General features: G+C 37.5%; 1 protein-coding gene across 13 annotated transcripts in view; it reads left to right on the top strand.

The window, feature by feature from the left end:
- Positions 1-20,283, top strand: part of TASP1 (taspase 1) — a 254,206-nt gene that overhangs the window by 55,702 nt on the left and 178,221 nt on the right. For 12 of the 13 annotated variants that reach the window (XR_009454031.1, XR_009454030.1, XM_059705535.1 and 9 more), the window contains 2 exons: positions 2,624-2,708; positions 16,381-16,460. The exons of the other annotated variant lie outside the window; for it this stretch is intronic. Coding sequence is in view for 10 of the 12 variants with exons in the window: in XM_059705535.1 (XP_059561518.1) it covers positions 2,624-2,708; positions 16,381-16,460 (165 nt within the window). In the remaining 2 variants the exon portion in view is untranslated. The remainder of the gene's footprint in view (positions 1-2,623; positions 2,709-16,380; positions 16,461-20,283) is intronic. 13 annotated transcript variants of the gene reach the window in all.

Here is a 20,283-nt window from a genome sequence, read left to right on the forward strand (position 1 = left end):
AGGTCAGTACTTTCCCCCCTATTTTACAGATGAGAAAACTGAGACACAGGAGAAGTTTACTAATTTGTCCATGGTTACTGTATCAGTCTGGGTTCATCAACTAGGAGACATAAAATACCCAGTAGTTTAAACAGGAGAGGTTTAATATGAAGAATTATTAAACAGTGATAAGAGAGTAACTCTATAAAGATGGAAAGAAAACTCAAAGTGTATTCTAGGACAGAAGAATACTGAAGTAGGGATTAACTTAGAAGGGAATTCAGATTTTGTTGTAGAAGGTATAGTTGCGGCCCACTGTCAGGCGGAGAAGTTGCTGGGGTACCCAGGCCATAGTCACTGTGAGAGCAGGAACAATCTTGGGTGGCTCAGGTGAGCTTGGCCTGGTAGGTGGGCACACAGAGGTCAGGAAGCCATGGTAACTAAACCTCTGTTGCACAGGATAGCAATTGGGCTTTTGGCTCATTAGATAGTCAACCAGGTGGAGCATTTTTGCCATGTGTGCTTGTCAGACTGAGGAGAAGATGAGGGGATCAGTGACTTGAGCTGGGTGCAGCCCTATTCTTTCTGGGGCTGTCAGCTATGCTGCCATGGCCTGAATCAAGAGCTGGGGAAAACATGTGGTGGCCAAATGCTGGAGAAAACTGTACCCTGCAGTCACTTAGCACTGGAGACTACCATGTGGGCCAAATAGTGGAGAAAAACTGGTATTCTCCAGGAGCTGGATAGCAAGCCACCCTTTCCTCCTGCAGTGTGTCTCCAGTGCCCTCTACTGACAAAGTATATCAGTGTGCCAGCTGGCAAAGGAAACATTTAAAGGGCCCTTTTTCATTTTTACAGATCAGGCAACAAAGGATGAATTGGTAGCCGAGAACCAATAAATTGATAGCTGGTACAGTAGTAAAATAGTTGGATCTCCAGCACTCTATGTGTTCTTTCTGCCTCTAATATGTACCCTATCTGTGCCCTACTCATTTGAAAACTATCTTTATCACATGTTAAATATCCAAATTCATGTGTGTCTGTGTCTGAAGTTTAGCTTTATTCTATTCAATTGATATACTTGTCTATTTTGTACTCAAACCGCACTCTTTTCATTAGAATAGTTTTTAATGAAAATGATCTCATTGGGTGAAGTCTTAATTTTCCCCCCCAAAGTTTTCTCTTTCTAATGAATTTAAGAGTCAGCTTGGCATACTTCAGAAATTTTTTGAAGTTTTGAATTAATAGAGAGTTTGTAAGTTACTTTGGTAATTGTTAATGTCTACAATATTGAATCATTTATCCAGAAATATATTTAAGAGCTCAGAGACCTGAGCTTTTCCATCCTTTGGTATTTTATACATTTTTTTGTGTGACATTTTTTTTTAAATGTCAATATGGTGGTCTTAATTGTAATTTTTATAGCCGCTTTATATCCCACTGCTGATTTTTTATTTGCATTAGTAGTGTCCTGAGAGGCATCATAGCTTAGTGGTTAAGGGCATAGTCTCTGGCATTAGCTGCCTCTGTTAAAATCTCAGCACTAATCTTGGGCAGGTGAGTTAACCCTCTGTGAAAATGTTTCCTCAGTAATGAGATAGGGTTCATAGGGTATTTATGTGAAAGGTTGAAGGGATCAATGAAGTAATCTGATTACATTTAAGGGATTGGCACTAGGTTTGACACATATTAGATACTGAGTTACTGTCACTGTCTTCTGTCCTTATCATCATTGTCTTATTTGTTGTTGTCATTGTCATCCTGATATAAGGTTTTCACACTAATACTTACTGCCGTCATTCTTCCCAGATAAGTGCCCATTTTTCACTTTTCACATTCTGTTTTTCCTCATGGGAACAATCTGAATCATACTTTAGGTTACAATCTGAACTATACTTTAGATCACAATCTTGTATATACTTGGTCTATTCTCCCTACCCTTACCTAGTTTGAAGGACTTCCTCTATATTCAGTCCTTCTTACAGGTGAGCTTTAAAATATTTGGCCATTAATTTTCCTCCCCAATTAAATTTGAAGCTGTTTGTAATCATGCTTATTTTTAAAATATTTTTATTGATTTTCAGAGAGAGAGGGAGTGAGAGGGAGAGAGAAAGAAAAACATCGATGTGAGGGCAGAAAATCAGTTGGCTGCAGGCCCCCCACCAGTACCAAGCCCACAACCCGGACATGTGCCCAGATGGGAAATGGAACCGGCAACCTTTTGGTGCATGGGACGATGTCCAACTAACCAAGCCAAGCTGGCCAGGGCAATTCTTTAGAGGACATATATGGTTTTGATTGTAGATGTCACATTTTCAGTTTATTTTTCTATTCTGTTATTCTGAAATCTATTAAGAAGGAACCTAATTTAAATGTGTATTATTTTAAATTCAGTTTTTGCTGCTGTAGCATATGACAAAACATGAGAAGGTATGTTTTATATTTGTTCTTTTCTTGAATTTACTAGATATTCATGTATTTGTTGATTTGATCTGTATTGTTTATGATAATTAATGGTTTTTATTAACATGTAAAAGGAGAGTTTTCCAAGATATTTAAAACTTGTGTTTATTGAAATTGCCACAAAACTGAGTGGGAAAGTTGAAGACTTTTTACTTCATTTTCTGCTAATTTTATTTTGTAGGAATCAAGAACCCAGTCTCAGTTGCGAACAGACTCTTGTGTGAAGGGCAGAAGGGCAAGCTCTCTGCTGGCCGGATTCCTCCCTGGTAACCACTTTGTTCTGCCTGACTTTCCCTGGGTCTTTGGTCTTTGGTGCATGCAGTGTTTGAAGGCTATTTTTATCCACAGAAGGTTGATGCTGTTGGTTGTACACCAGCGGTAGCTTGCCTTTGAGTTGAAGACTCACTTTGTTCTGTGATCTTTGTACACTTGATAGAACTCCGGATGGAATAGAATATTGTGGATTAAAGCAGAAAAGAGATCAGAGTTATTTTTGGTTTTGTAGTTGATTATAGGGATGTTTTTGCTGTTACTAAGTACTCAACTGGGGTCTTTTTTATTATGAAACTTTAAAAGTGTCTTGCACATTCTAGTCCAGAGTCTAAACTAATTGTTAATCTTGAGGAGTTCTTAGAATAAAAGTACTTAATTTTTCTCATCTGCAGAAACACATTGTGACACTAAGATTAGTCAGATCACATCTCTTCTCCAGCATTAACATACAATTCTCATTAAAAACACTTTGAACTTTTCAAATAGTTATAAGAGTAGAGAGAATGTTGTAAAGAGCCCTCATGAACCTGTCATCCAGCTCCAATAATTAACAATGCTTTTGCTCTTCATCTCTTTCATGCATATATTTTTTCTCCTAGCATTTTAAAGCAAATCCTCGACATCCTATTTTACCCTCAGATAGTTCTGTAAATTTGTCTGTTTGCAAAGCATAACCACCATCCTGTTAGCATGCCTAACATTATTAATAAATATCCCTCAATACTGTCTCATACTCAGTATGTGTTCAGCATGCCTGGTGTGAAGGTTACATTAGTGTTCTGTGTGAAAGCTATGACAGTAGTACTGTAGGAATCACTTTGTTTGACTGTTATAATTTTAAGTCATAGAAAATAAATTTATTAATAGTTTTGAAAAATCTTGAAACCTTTTACCTAAATAAATTAAAGGTATTCTTTTAATCATATACTTCTTAGGTGTTTAATTGTGGTATTAGAAAGGTTGATTATTTAAAATTTTCAAAGAAATATTTTTAATATTTGTTTTCAATAAAACAAGGGTAAGGGAAAGCAATCTCTAATATGTGTTTCATTATTTCCATCCTGTTTAAGAAGTATAAAGTTAAGAAAAAGACAACCAAAATTCTAAAATTTAATAAAGGATACAAATAGAAAACTTATAGAAAAGAAAATATTGATGACATATAAATACATGAAAAGGTGCTCAATCATATATTAATCAAGGAATTGTGAATTAAAATGATACGATATTTTCACCTTATTTAAAGTAGTAAAATTAACTAATAAGACTAATTAGACTAATTATAAGACTAATATCCAATCTTGTTGAGGGTGTGGAAAAATAGGTTTTTTTGTGTTACTAGTGCTGGTGGGAACATACATTGATATAGCTAGTTGAGAGACATTTTGACATTACTGATTAATGTAAAAAATGACAATGCACATACTGCTTGCTCCAGCAATTATACCTTAAGACAGAACACCTTCACATGTACACAGGAAGGCTTGTGCAGCAAAAGAGGGCTACAGCAATGTGGCTTGTGTATAAAACTATACACAACCTAGGTGTCCATCAATGGCTGAGTAAACTATTTTCTGGTTGTATTATTAACTATGCAGCATAAATTAAAGAGAGTCACATTTATATATAGTAACATGCATAGATCTCTAAGTTGCTGAATGTGTTCAGTTTAGTTTATGTTTCCTTAAAACAGGGGTCCTTAAACTTTTTAAACAGGGGGCCAGTTCACTGTCCCTCAGACTGTTGGAGGGCTGGACTATAGTTTAAAAAAAAACTATGAACAAATTCCTATGCACACTACACATATCTTATTTTGAAGTAAAAAAACAAAACGGGAACAAATACAATATTTGTATTTGCATGTGGCCCGCGGGCCGTAGTTTGAGGACCCCTGCCTTAAAAAGTTACAAAATAATGTAATGAATACCTGTTTCCTACAACCCAGGTTAGGGAATAAAATATTACCAAAGATTTGAAGCTGAAGCCTTTCTAATGGGATCCTTATCCTTCCCTTTGTCTGTCCTGTACCTTTACCCTGACCCCCATCTCTATCCCTGCCCCTGCCTCTAGGTAAGAGTTGTCTTGAATGAAGCTTTTCTCTTTCTAATTTGTTCCTTCATAGAATCACATTACATATAATAGTATTATTTTCTAAGGATACACACACACACACACACACATACATACAGTGGGGCCTTGACTTACGAGTGTCCCGACTAACGAGTTTTTTGAGATACAAGCCGTCTCTCAGCCAATTTTTTGCTTTGAGTTGCGAGCTAAAATTTGGGTTATGAGCCAGCTTCAGATACCCCACCGCTAGTTGGCACAGCGAACGTCACAGTGAATGCCACAACATCAGCCCAGCATCACTTGTCTCACTTGTTCACTTTAAGATTTGACATACGAGTAATTTGAGTTATGAGCTCAGTCACGGAATGAATTAAACTCGTAAGTCAAGGCCCCACTGTACACACACACACACACACACACACACACACATTAGAGGCCCGGTGCACGAAATTTTTGCATTCAGAGGGCATCCCTCAGCCCGACCTGAGCCCTCGCTTGGGGGATATCTGACTGATATGGAGAGTGGGCCTAAGCCATCAGTCAGACATCCCTAGCACTGCCACGGAGGCGGGAGAGGCTCCTACCACTGCTGCTGCACTCTCCAGCCATGAGCCCAGCATCTGGCTGAGTGGCGCTCCCCCTGTGGGAGCGCACTGACCACCACGGGGCAGCTCCTGTGTCAAACATCTGCCCCCTGGTGATCAGTGCGCATCATAGTGACTGGTCATTTTGAGGTTTGATCAATTTGCATATTAGCCTTTTATTATATAGGACATACATACACACACACACACACACACACACACACACACACACACACCACACACGTGGTCTGGAAAGAAAGTTACCAAACTCACTGTGATTATTTTTGGGATAGGAGGAAAAAGGGAACAAGATGAGGTAATTATCAAAGAGGACATGTGTAATATTTTTATATTTTCCAAACATAAAATATGTGGGGAAAAATGATGGCCATTTTTCCACTAAAATGATGTCATATAGTAATCCTATACTTGTTTGGAAACAGCTATCTGATTCTTTCATGTACATAGTTCTTCTGCTTTGTTCTTTGTTTTCAAATTGTTTCGATTATTTTAGGCATTTTACATTTCCATATGAATTTTAGAATCAGCCTGTCCATTTCTATAATAGCTGCTGGAGTTTGATTAGGATTGCAACATATCCATTTACTAAGAATTTCTTTAACTTCTCTGGACGGTGTTTTATAGTTTTCACTATACAAGTCTTTCGCAGCTTTTATCCAATTTATACTTAAGTACTTCATTCTTTTTAATGCTTTGATAAATTGCATATTTTAAAAATCTTAATTTTCAAGTTTATTGGCAATATATATAATTATATGAATGATTTTTATTATAGTGATGTTCTATTCTAGGAATCTGCTATACTCATTTGTTCTAGTACCACATTTATAGATTCCGTAAAATTTTCTACATGGATAGTCATGTCTTCTAGGGATCTAATTTCACTTATGCTGTTATAATCTGGATTCCTCTAATTAATTTTTTTTTCTTTATTACAGTGGGTAGGACTTCTGATGCAGTATAGACTAGAAGTGTGAGAGTGGACATTCTTGCCTTGTTGTCATCTTAGGGAAGTAACATTTGGTCTTTTACTGTTAAGTATGATGGTTGCTATAGATTGTTATAGATCAGTGATGGCGAACCTTTTGAGCTCGATGTGTCAGCATTTTGAAAAACGCTAACTTAATTCTGGTGCCGTGTCACATATAGAAATTTTTTATATTTGCAACCATAGTAAAACAAAGACTTATATTTTGATATTTATTTTATATATTTAAATGCCATTTAACAAAGAAAAATCAACCAAAAAAAATGAGTTCGTGTGTCACCTCTGACACGCATGTCATAGGTTCACCATAACTGTTATAGATGCTCTTTTTTTATGTTGAGGAAGTCACCTTTTTTTTTCCCACTTCTTCATTTATTTTGTGTTTTTTTTTTAAAGATCCATTTTGATAGATATATGTTCATTGCTATTTTGTTCATATTTTTAATCTTTATTTTTCTTCTTATTTTTCTTAAAGAAGACCCTTTAACATTTCATGTAATATTGGTTGTGATGGACTCCTTTAGCCTTTCCTTGTCTGGGAAGCTCTTTATATGTCCTTTGGTTCTAAATGATAGCTTTGCTGAATAGAGTAATCCTGGTTGTAGGTCCTTGCTTTTCATCACTCTAAATATTTCTTGCCAGTTCCTTCTGCCCTGCAAAGTTTCTTTTGAGAAATCAGCTGATAGTGTTAGGGGAGTTCCCTTGTAGGTAGGTAACTGCTTTTCTCTTGCTGCTTTTAAGATTCTCTTTTTCTTTAACCTTTGGCCTTTTAATTATGATGTGTATTTTTGTATGGGCCCCTTTGGGTTCATCTTGTTTGAGACTGCACTTTCTGGACTTGCATGTCTATTTCCTTCACCAGGTTATGGAAGTTTTTCATCATTATTTTTTAAATAGGTTTTCAATCTCTTTCTATTTTTATTCTCCTTCTGGTACCTCAGTGATGTAAAAATGTTAGTACACTTGATGTTGTCTCGAGGTACCTTTATACTATCTTCATTTTTATAGGTTCTTTTCCCTTTATGCTATTTTGATTGGGTAGTTTTTACTTTCTTATATTTCAAATCATTAATTTGATTCTCTGCTTCATCTACTGTACTGTCGAGTCCCTGTAAATTATTCTTCATTTCAGTTGATGTATCCTTCATTTCTAACTTTTTTTAAGGTTTCCATGTCTTCCTTTTTTTATGGTTCCCATGTCCTTTTTTATGCTGCTGAAGTTCTCTCTAAGTACAACTAATCTTCCCCTAAGTTCATTGAGCATCCTTATAACAAGTGTTTTGGACTCAGTATCTAGTAGATTGCTTGTCTCTATTTAGTTTTTTTCTGGAATTTTCTTCTGCTTTTTCATTTGGAACGTGTTTCTTTGTTTCCTCATTTTGGCAGCCTTCCTGTGTTTGTTTCTGTGTATTAGGTAGAGCTGCTACATCTTCCAGGCCTAATGTAGTAGGTATCCTGTAGGGTCCAGTGGCATAGTCTCCCCCATCTCCCAAGTTGGGCACTCTAGGTGTGCCCCCCGACCCTGTGTGCACTTTCTATACCCTCCTGTTATAACTGACCCTTGATTGCTGCTGACACATCAATGGGAGTGATCTACCCCAGGCCAATTGTCTGCAAGGACTGGTTGCGACCACTGACTACCACAGAGGATCAGCTGTGCAGGGTCCTGCCTCACAAAACAGGACTTACTTCAGCAGGGCTCTGGTGCCTGCCAAGTCTTCCCCTTGAGTGTGTCACTGTGGAGGTGGTTGGATGGTGTTTTGATGTGGTCTGAAGCTGTCTAGTGGGTGCACTGGCTATGGGGCCTTCTGAGCCGCTACCTGTATTCTGCCAGGGTCACCCAGTTTGAGCTAGAAAGTGATCTACAGATGGCTGCTACTTGTGCTAGGCTTGGAGGTACCTAGGAGAGGCAAAGCTGCGAACCATGGCCAGTTGCTGCTAGTGCCGAGTCTGGGATCACTTAGCGAAAAGTACAGGGTACACTGAGGCCAGATGTTGCTTGTTTGAGAGATTTTAGAAAAATCTGAAGTGTGAGCCAAGACACACCATTCATATGGAAAAGCAACTGGAAACAGCTTGGGTAGGCCTGCAAGTTTGTTGGGGTGGCGTCTCAGGGAATCACTAGAACAGGCAAACAGTGATAGTCAGGTTGATGGAGACTCAGATATAGTGCATGCCTGCTAACTTTGTAATGGGAGGGCTCAGAAAAGGAACAATGGGCTCTGCCAGCACTTTTGTCTAGCAGAAAGCTGCCCCTCCAGCTGTTGTACTGATGCCAGGCAATGTCCCTGGTGCCTTTCTAGCTATTGTCCCAGCACTGGATCTCAGAGGGAGTGCGTCCAAGTAAGTTCATGCATGGGCCCTTTAAGAGGAACTGTGTGGCATTCCAGCAGCTTTCTGTCTCTCTCATCCACAGTCCCCACTGGTTTTTACAACCAGAAATTATGGGGACCTCTCTTCCTGGCAATAGAACCCTGGGCTGATATCCCTCATTCCTCATGGGGGATCTCCACAGCCGAGATATGCCTCCCAATTTTTACGTGGGTGTGGGACTGGCCCTTATCACATCTCCATCCCCCTGCCAGTCTCTTCGTGGTTTATTCTTTAATCCCTTAGTTGTAGGACGTCCTTTTATATAGGTTTCAGGCAGTTCTGAATCATGGTTGTTCTGTAGTTTGGTTGTCATTTTGGTGGGGTTGTGGGAGGATGTGAGTACTGTGTTTACCTACGCCTCCATCTTGACTTGAAGTCTATCTGAGGAAGTCTCTTTTTTGCATAATGTACTGAGAGTTTTTAATAAGTATGGGTGTTGCACCTTTTCAAATGTTTTTTTTGCATTTATTGAGATGATCTAATAATTTTTTTACTTTGTCAATATAGTAATTGGTTGATTTTGGCTGTTAATTCAACAGTTGTATTTCTGGGATAAATTCTACTTGATCATAAGGTATAATAAAACTTTGTAAAGAATTTTTGCACCTATATTAATGAGAGATATTGGCCTGTTTTGTTTTTTGGGTATATAGCAGCCGTGGGCAAACTACGGCCCACTGGCCAGATCCGGCCCGTTTGAACTGAATAAAACTAAAAAAAAAAAGACTGTACCCTTTTATGTAATGATGTTTACTTTGAATTTATATTAGTTCACACAAACACTTCATCCATGCTTTTGTTCCGGCTCTCCAGTCCAGTTTAAGAACCCATTGTGGCCCTCGAGTCAAAAAGTTTGCCCACCCCTGATATATAGGGATATATATTTCTATATTTCATCAAATTTGGGAAATTTTTGCCTATCATTTCTTCAGATATTTTTGCTGATATTCCCTTCTATTCTTTAGGACTTCAATTACACATCTATTTTACATCTTTTTTAAAAAAATGTTTTTACTAATGTTAGAGAGAAAGGAAAAGAGAGGGATAGATAGAAACATCGAAGAGAGAGAAAGAAACATTGGTCAGCTACCTCCTGCATGTCCCCTACTGGGGATTGAGCCCACAGCCTGGGCATGTGCCCTGGCCAGGAATCAAACCAGTGACCTCTTGGTTCATAGGTTGATGCTCAACCACTGTGGCGCACTGGCCAAGCTCTATTTGACTTGTTGTAATAGTCCTATAGATCACTGATAATTTGTTTACTTTTTCCATTTTTTCTGTTTTATTTTGAATAGTTTTCATTGCTGTTTTCAAGTTTAGTAATTATTTTTCTAAATATCTAATCACCCGTTAATCCCATCTAATTTATTTTTCATTTCTGACATTATAGTTTTTTATCTTTCGGAATTTTGATTTGCATTTTTAAAACTATCTTCCATGTATCTATTTAATATGTTTAATCTTTTCTATAGCTTCTTGAACATATGAATAGAGTTATACTGTCTTAATATCTTTGTATACTAATTCTATCATGTTTACTATTTTGGAGTTGTTTTCAATTGAATGATTTCTCTCTTCATTATAGATTAAATTTTCATTCTTCTTTGCATGTTTGGTAATTTTTATTAGATTCCAGACATTGTTTTATTTGGTGCTGATATTCTTTTATTTTAATAACTATTCTTCAGCTTTATTCTAGGATATGGTTAACTTCTTAGAGGCAGTTTCATCTTTTCAGGTCTTGCTTTATACTTTGTTACATGCAACTAGGGAAGCATTTAGCCTTGAGTTGATTTTGCTTTGCTATCCAGGCCAAACCGTTCTAAGTACTATAGCAGATGCACCTAGAATGATGCTTTTTTTTACTTTGACTGGTGGGAACAGGAGCAATCTCTGGCTTTGTGTGAACTTGGGGATTGTTTCCTCTACAACTTTCACATTATTCTTTCCCATGCTCTGGTTAATTTCCTTTTACACACACTGATCTCTACTCAGTTGAAGACTAGAAGAGGGCTCTGCCTCCTCTCTGGTACTTTGCCCTCTGAACTCTGGCTACCTTGGTTGGTGGATGTCCAATTCAGAGAGACTGCCAGCCTCTTCCTGAATTAACCTTCTTGTGCTGAGGCCTAGAAACTCCAGGCAGTAAGCTAGGACAGTCAAAGGGTTTACCGTGTTTGTTTCCTTTGCCTCAAGGATCACTGTCTTACACTTCCTACTAACGTCTAAAAACTGTTGTTTTCTATATTTTGTCTGACTGTTTTTTCATTGGTTCATGCAAGAGTATAAATTTCTTCCTTGTTACTCCCTATTGTTCAGAAGCAGAAATCTTTCACAAAAGTTCACTGTATACCTGCAGTAGTTTACAAAAGCTCAATTCCCTGAGTATCCTAGTGTATTGTTTCTTAAAAATACTATTTAATCTATTGTTGTTTATAAATTTAGTAAATTTTTGAATATACTACTTTTGTTGTATGAACTTTAAAAGAAAATTTGAAACCTAAAGATTAAAAGAAATATAAGAGACCTATCAAACAATATAGATTTAGTTGGACTTCCATTCAAACCAAGCAGTTTAACAAAATAAAAACAATAGCAAAATTTTATATGACAATTAGGGATATGTGAACCTCTATTGACTATGTTTTGAGTCTAAGGATTTATTGTTAATTGTTTTTTTGGTGTCATTTGTTTATGTGTGGTTATCTGTTAAAAATCATTTTTTGAGATGTGTGCAAAATATTTATATTTGAAATTCTATATTTGGGATTTGCTTCAAAATAATTTGGGTGGGGGTATAAATGAATGAGATTAGCAATCTATATATATAAAAGGCTAATATGCTAAGTGTCCGACCTTCTGACTGGTTGCTATGACGTGCACTGACCACCAGGAGGCAGATGCTCAACGCAGGAGCTGCCATAACACACACTGACCATTTACAGAGAAAACGGCACCGTGGACCTGGCACCCACAAAGCAACACTCGGCTTCCCCCATGTGGGACACAGGCCCTGCCACTACCCTGGAGTGACAGCCCACCAAATTGTAGCCGATGCTGCCAAGACCCCATTGCGCAAAATGCGGCCCACAGCCCAGTCCAGCCTGGAAATGGTAGCTGTGGGTGCTGAGTAATGATGTCACATAGCAACACCTGGCTTCCTCTCCCTAGCGACAGGCAATTTAACAATAAATGGTACTGTGGACCTGGCACCCACAAAGTAACGCTCGGCTTCCCCCAAGTGGGACAAAGGCCCCGCCACCATCCCGGAGAGATACCTCATCAAATTGCAGCTGACATTGCTGAGACCCCATGGTGCAAAATGCAGCCCACTGCCCAGCCAAGCCCAGGAATGGTGGCTATGGGCACTAGGCAATGACGTAACGTAGCAACTCCCGGCTTCCTCTCCCTAGCGACTAGGGTCAGGGGTGGGCAAACTTTTTGACTCGAGGGCCACAATGGGTTCTTAAACTGGACCGGAGGGCTGGAACAAAAGCATGGATGGAGTGTTTGTGTGAACTAATATAAATTCAAAGTAAACATCATTACATAAAAGGGTACGGTCTTTTTTTTTTTTAGTTTTATTCATTTCAAACGGGCCGGATCCAGCCCACGGGCCGTAGTTTGCCCACGGCTGGACTAGGCTCCTTGGAGTTTCTTCAGCCCAGGAACACAACTTGCTTTATAGCCAGGTGGAAACATTTTACACTTTAACCAAATGTCTGTGAAGTGTTTTCCTGTGCCTCATCTCATTTGATCCTCACAGAAGTCCTGGAGTAGGTAGATAGGAGACTCGGTGGAATCCTCTTTTCTTTTCATTAGCTGGAAAATGGAGATTTAGAAAGCTTAGAAACTTGACCCAACTGAAAAGAAGTAAGAATTGGTGGACCTTGAAAATGACTTCAGGTTTTCTCTACACACAGAATATAGACAAACACTGCTGCAATTAAATATTTTACCCCCTGTTCTCCCTGTGTGATCTACAATAATAATCTGCTCCGTGTTGATATTTATTGCTGTGTTGCTGACAATTACCTGAAAGAGAATTTGGGGTGTTATACTGGGCTGGAAAAAGTTTAGCTAAATCAGAAAGCAGGTCTAATTAAGCAAGTTTATTCTATATATATAAAAGGCTAAGTTGACTCGCGCATGTGCAATACATATAAAGCTCTCACTGGTGCCAATTGCACGCGTGTGTTTCGGTCTGTCATTGTCGATCGTGAATTTAGTTGACACTTCTATTATAGAGAAAGGGCAAATAGTGATATTAAAATGTTCCTTCTAATTAATTTCCTTTCAATGTGCACGGATTTGTGCACCGGGCCACTAGTGTACTGTATTAATAATTGATGAAATAGGTTGATGATCCATTTAGTTCATAACACTGTTCTCTAAAATGTATGTTTGAAAATTTCTGTAATACATTTTTTAAAAAGTTAAATTCTTATTTTTTAATTTGTTTGTTGTGTTATTTCCAAATATAGCAGGTTCTTCTTTATTTGTACTCTATGTGTCTATAAGCTTTACTTAATAGCTACTAATTTGTCTGCCATCAATTTTGTATATTTGTGATGAACAAAGAAGTGATAGATAAAATAAATAGAAATTAGTTTTTAAGTCCAAAGCAGCAGCTATCATTTTCTCCTATATCTTTTTCATCCAATAAAGAATTTGATTATTGGGGTCTAGGAGCATTCTTAAGAGTTTTCTGAATCACTAAGTTACACAATTTTAGGTTCTTGGTTCTTTGCAAATGGGTGGTTCTCATCCATAAGATAAGTCTCATCACTGTTTGCCCAGATAGCCCTTCTTGGGACCTTTGGCTGTGTTAGGCTTGCAGTAGCACCTACAGCTCAGCTTCCTGAGGGTGTTAATCATTCCACCTCAGGGCTGGCCTCCCTAGAGTGCTATTGCTTTTTGTTTTAATTCACGTTAGACTTGTCTTAATGTAAGTTAAGGTGGGTATAACAGAAGAAAAATGTTGTCCTTCAGGGAATTTTGACACCATAATTTATTTTTAATATCTCGTCAATGTTTATTTAGTGCTTACTGTGCTTTAGGCACTATTCTAAATGCTTGGGATTATCAAAGAAAACACAAAGATTCCCATTCTTATGAAGCTTATAGTTTATTTAGGGAAGACAGAAATAAACTATATAATATGTAAATTATAAAGTATTTGGTATGGTATAAGTTGGAAAAAAGAAAAAATGTAAAAACAGAATGAGGGATTGGGAGTACTGGATAGGGAGTGCAGTGTGTTGGGGTGCCGTTTTAAGTAGGTGTCGTCAAGCACAGACACTGGAGCAGATGAGCGAAATCGGCCTTTGGGAGAGCCTGATAGAGAGTAGTTAGGCTGGGGGCCCTGGGGCAGAAGCCCCCATGGCATGTTTGCGTTTTACAAGAGGCTGGAGTAAAATTAGTAAGGGGGCAACAGGAATAAGAGATAAAGGTGAGGGGCATCAAGGATCAGGCCACTTGGGAGAATTTGTAGATTCTTGTGAAAACTCCAGTTTTTACACTAGAGTGCTCATGAAAGGTTTTGCAGTTTTTGAGAAGAGGAATGTCATAATCTGATGTGCTTTACAAGGATGTCAGTGGCTGGTGAGAATATACTGGGGCGGGGGCAGAGCAAGGCAAGTATGAAAATAGTGAGGCCTTTGCCACAATCCAGGTAGCAGGTGATGGTTGCTTAGAGCAAGGTGTTAGTAGTGGAGGTGGGGAGAAGTGGTCAGATTTTGGGTGAATTGTAAAGGTAGGTTTTTAAAAAAAACTTGATTGAGGTGAAACTTTTCTAAAAGCTTTCTCTTTGGAGAGTCAGAAGACAGATGAATTTGAATTGGTACTGCATTTAAGGTTCTGGAAAGTCTTTGTTTTTTTGACATGTATAGTTTCTTTTTGGCAAAAGCTTATGTAGCTTTACAGGATCTTTTAGTGATTTCAGAAGCAGTTATTCCATTTTGTGTGATGATGAGCTATTAGACAAGTAATTTTTATAGTAATTTAAGGTCTGATATTCAGTATTCTTATCAATAAGATGGCATTCAAATATTCACCTTCCTGTGAATATTGTAAAATACCCAAATTTACTTAAAAACTTGCATAGCAGACAATGGCAGATGGATTTTATTTAGAATCAAGTCTATGAATGACTAAGAAATGAAAGATAAAACTAAGAATATTTTGTAAAATGCCATTGATTCCAGATACTGGGATTGAACCCAAAATGATCAATGGGCCTACTGAGAATACTAGATTCAGCTCCAAATGTCTGTCCTGGTCATTTAGTTTATTACTTCAGCATCTCTTTTACATCTTTGCGTGAAGAAAAGTCATTTCTTATATCCAAATTCTGTTTCTAGAAGAAGGAAGTACCAAAAATGCTGTCAAGACAGCTCAACTCACATCCAAGTTCCTATTTCAGTTATTCTTCCATTTGAACTCTATGTGGCAGCTTTCTTTGCAGTTTCTTTCATCTGATACGAGAATTGGAGAAACTGTTTTATATTTTCAGAATCCTTTAGGATTTTTTTTTAAAGTGGGAGTTTGAAGAGGTAAAGTTGTTTATTCCAGTTGGCCCTTTCTTCTCTCTTTTTTCAGTGCCCCCTCCATCCCCACCTTTACGTACATTGGAAACCAGTTATTGGGCTTAACTGTTTAGTTTTTCATTGGAACCATTTGGGTATGTTTCTGAGTGTCTACTTAGATTTTGTTTTGCCAGTCTGTCACCGATCTTCTTACTAACAATCAAATCTAAAGACTTCAATATGTATTGCTTTGAGTTTTTAGTGTTGGAATGATTAGAAGAATAGAAACAAAAAATAAGGAACAGCAAACTAATGAGTAGGCACTTGTTCAAGGAATCCATTACTAGCTGGCTGAGATCTTTAAGGAGTTGGCTATGGAAGGAGATGAAGTGACTGATTATAATGGTAACTGCTTGCTATTATGTGTTAGAAAATGGGGTGGTTAATTATCCTGCATGCTAGTTGAAACCTTTGAAAATAAGTCTTTTAGAGCTGGCTAACAGTATTCCTTTATTTACTTTCTTATGTTCAAATGTGCAGTTTGAGGCTTAAAAATTACTTTGGGGACATCATAGTACTTTACTTCGCACAGTAAAAATGATCCTGAGGGTCAGGTATATATTTTTTTTGCATCAAGGCTTAGAAATGTAAGCACATCTCATTGTTTTAGGGCATTTCTAGATGTATCCACTCATTTTGAGTTATGCCAGGTGTAGTATAAGGTAAGAATACTATATCTGAAGACATTCACTTAAACTTTGATTCTTAATCAGATTAAATAGATCTTGTGATGCCAACTGAGAACTATGTTGATCCAGGATACTGGTAAATCTTAATATTTTCCATTGGGAAATCAACTACTTATGTTGGGTTTTACTTATTAGTTATTACAAATGAAATGATAAAATTTCTAATTGTAAAATTTCTCTAAATTGGGAAAAATTTTAAAGAATTTCTTTTGGCATATAGCCATATTTTTATTTTAAAGAAGTCTAGAATTATATCTATATGCAAAGCTTTTTAGTTGCCTTACTATATTACTTAATTGAATATGTAGAGAAGATGACACTGGGAATTTTTAAAAGAATAATTTTTCTGTTGTTAGCTTTTTAGTTGGAGAAGGAGCCTACAGATGGGCAGTAGATCATGGAATACCTTCTTGCCCTCCTAACATCATGACCACAAGTGAGTAAAAATTTTTCAAAATTAAGCTATATTAGCATATATACCTGGGAGTGTTATATTGCTTTTGACCCAGATAGTACTGATATTTAAGGAAGAAAGCTTGTATGTTGAAAAATTTTAGTTAAAAGACACATAGAAAATTATTTGCTTTTAAGCTATGTTTATATTCCTGAGGTCCCTGCATTGCATCTTTTTAAAAACAAACAAAAACCTTTTATTTATTTTTAGAGAGAGAGGAAGGGAGAAGGAGAGAGAAAGAGCAACATTGATGTGAGAGCAGAGCATCGATCGGCTGCCTCCTTCACGTCCCCTATCCAGGATCTAGCCTGTGACCTGGGCATGTACCCTGACCGGAATCGAACCAACAAACTTTTGGCGCATGGGACAACACCCAACCAACTGACCCACACTGGTCTGGGCCCTGCATTGCTTTCTCATGTTTTTATAGAAGAATTGCTAAAAGGATTTCTTTTAGGTTACTTAAAATAATTACTAACAGTAAAACCATAATACCACCCCCTCAGAGAGTAAGAAGAAAACAGATCATCATTTAGCTGTCCCTGAGTTGAGGAAGGCCTTTCTATGTACCAAGTGTAAGAGAAGGAAAAACAAAAGTGACTGGGAGTTAAGACTGAAAAAAACACTTACCATAAATACGACAAAAGGATACATGTTCTTAATCTATGAAAAGGTTTACCAGCCCTAACCGGTTTGGCTCAGTGGCTAGAGCACCGGCCTGTGGACTGAAGGGTCCCTGGTTCGATTCTGGTCAAGAGCATGTACCTTGGTTGCGGGCATATCCTCAGTAGGGGGTGTGCAGGAGGCAGCTGATCAATGTTTCTCTCTTATTGATGTTTCTAACTCTCTATCCCTCTCCCTTCCTCTCTGTAAAAAAATCAATAAAATATATATTAAAAAAAAAAGGTTTACCTAAATTAAGAACCACACATGTAATACCCCAGTAGAAAAATGCTCAAAAGTCATAAGTAGGTAATTTAACTAATAGGGAAATTTATATCAAAATTAGGACATGTTAAATTTGTTCTCTTAATTTGTGAGAGTTAAAAAATATTACATTATTACTGGTAGATGTGTGGTGAACTGAAAATCATATAGCTACAAATGTGAATTGGCAGAAATTTTGGAGGATAGCTAAATAGTATCGATCAAGAGCCTTAAACATATTCTGATTCTAGAAACTTGTCATTAGAGCTACTAAGGTTTATATAGAAGGGTGCAGTGCTCCAACTAACTGAGCCACACCGGCCAGGACTATTTTGTTTTTCTTGGAGATACCTCACCTGGCACCTTAAGGTCTAGAGTGGATGCTTACTGGGCCTGCTGTGTATTTGTCATTGCTGGTCTTCACCTCATCATCATTTGGGATTTCCTTTTCCTCTCTCCAAAATCACATTATCTGTTTCCTGAGTCAATCAATCTACCTATCTGTCTATCTATCTATCTATCTATCTATCTATCTATCTATCTATCTATCTATCTATTTATTTTTAAAATTATTTTGCTTCTGCATTTAGTATATGCAAGACTAGAAATAATTTTCTCTTAGGCTTTTGAAGAAATTATTTTTATTTTAAAATTTTCAGTCTTGCTGTTCATTCCTTTGGCATTTTGATTCCCAGTTTTTTGTGGTGTAGTCTTTCTCTTTGGAAGTAAGCTCTTAATTCCCATGTTCTTATTAACACAGTGAAGTATCTTGGGATGGGTCTTTTTTATTCAGCATTCTGGGTACTCATTTTGTACTTTCAGTGTGGAGATACGTATGCTTCAGGTTTGGGGAAGTTAAAAAAATAGTATACTAATCTCTTCCCCTATCCTTCAATTTTCTTTTTCTAATTTCTATAAATTAAATGGTGGATTTTGCTCCAATCCCTTGTTTCTTTTTCAAAAATTGATTAATTTTTTAAAAAAATTTCTGTTTTTTTGTCCTGTCTTGGAAGTTTATTTAAGTTTATCTCCTAAGTTTTTAAATTGTGATGAATTTATAATTTTGGTTTTCATAGTTTTTGTTGTTAATCCTCACCTGAGGATATTTTTTCCATTGACTTTTAGAATGGAAAGGAGGGGAGGAGGGAGAGAGGGAGAGAGGCAGAGAGGGAGAGAGAGAAACATAGATATGAAAGAGACACATTGATTGGTTGCCTTCCTCATGTGCCTTGACAAGACCAGGGATCGAACCTGCAATTCAGGTATGTGCCCTTGACTGGGAGTTGAACCCATGAGCATTTGGGTGTGTGGGGTAGTGCTCTAACCATTTAGCACACTGGTTAGGACTGGTTTTCATAGTTTTGATTTCTAGAGATTCATCTGTGATGAATACTTTTAAAAGTAGTGTCCTGTTCTAGGTTCACGAACTTAATATGTATTTTGGCTTATCTCTTAGGATATAATTCTTTAAATTTTGTTTTTACCTGCTGTTTCTCTTTTTGCTGTCTTATTTTTTGTTTCAGACCCCAATACATGTTAGCCAATTTCCTCAACCATACAGTGACCCTCTGCTGTTTTCATACTCATGAGTGTGGCACTTAAAAGCCATTTGGAAGCTTTGTTTGTGAGGACAGGTCTGGGTGACCTCAAGGGGGATGGTGTGATCATGCTTTTTTTGTTGAGGGAATTCCCAGTTGTTCCCCCAACAAAACCAAATGTCTGTATGTTTTTCTTTTGTACTAGTTAGAGAGAAATCTTCCCAGCTCTGGCAGGGCAATAGCCAGTATTCTGGTTTAGATCAAGGGAAGGGGCTAAAGGTCTTACCTTTTTTTATTTTTTTCCAGACTTTTTATATAAATCCCAGTTTTAAGCAGAACCCTCATACCTGCCCCTAGGCTGTACTTGATGTCCACTTATTTGGGGCCCTCTGGTTCAGCCTCTCCAGTGTTAACCTCATGTTTCCTGCAAGCAGGAGGAGGGGATTAGGCATCTACCTGTTCCTTATTGATAGCTTCTGCCAGTTTCCCTGTTTTCAGTTTCAACCTGGCTTTGAGAGATAACTGGTGCTTTCTGTTTGGAGCTCCTCTGATGGTTTTTGGTCAGAAATTACTTACTTTGGAAGAAATTAGTTTGATTAGTAATGTCTTGGCTACTAGTCATCGGGGTTTGTCTTCCTCTACTCAGTTACTGTGTATTCATTCATTTGCTTTCTGCATTCTAGCATTAGGTTGGTATTACCCTCCTCATTATTATCATCCCAGTGTATGCCAGTCTTTTGCCTCTTTAAATTTCTTTTTGGTAAGGTTTTAGTAGAGTGGAGATGAACTTGCTCGTGTGCTCAGCCAGTTTTAATTATTTTGTACTTCTTATTAATTCAGAACATTTATATAAAAAGGCGTTATAAAACAGTTATTACTAGATATTTTGCAGATGACAAAATATTTTGACTATACATTAGTGTTTCGTGCTTATAAGAAGAAATATATATGTATATATATACACACACACATATATTGCTAATAGATTTCTTGTTACTTACATAAGCAACTAACAAGAAATGTTCTCTGAATAAATAAGGTATTTGAAAGTTAAGTGATATATTTATCTATTTTTTTGCAAAAAAGAATAGTATTGACCTATGGTGCATTTAGGAGTAGAAATTATGTTCTTCCATTGTTTTCAGAATCATGTCAGCCATCCTTGGCCTCCAAAATCAGCCAACACCATTTTTGAGCTTAGCTCCTTATTGCTAAGCAACCATGTGCTTCCAAATTCGTCAGAATTATTCCACTGAGGTGGAGGCCACTATCAACTGCCTGGTCTACATGCATCTGCAGGCCTTCTACACCTACCTCTCTCTGGGCTTCTGTTTTGACCA

The sequence above is a fragment of the Myotis daubentonii genome, chromosome 8 (genome assembly GCF_963259705.1).
Source record: "Myotis daubentonii chromosome 8, mMyoDau2.1, whole genome shotgun sequence".
Classification (NCBI taxonomy): domain Eukaryota; kingdom Metazoa; phylum Chordata; class Mammalia; order Chiroptera; family Vespertilionidae; genus Myotis; species Myotis daubentonii.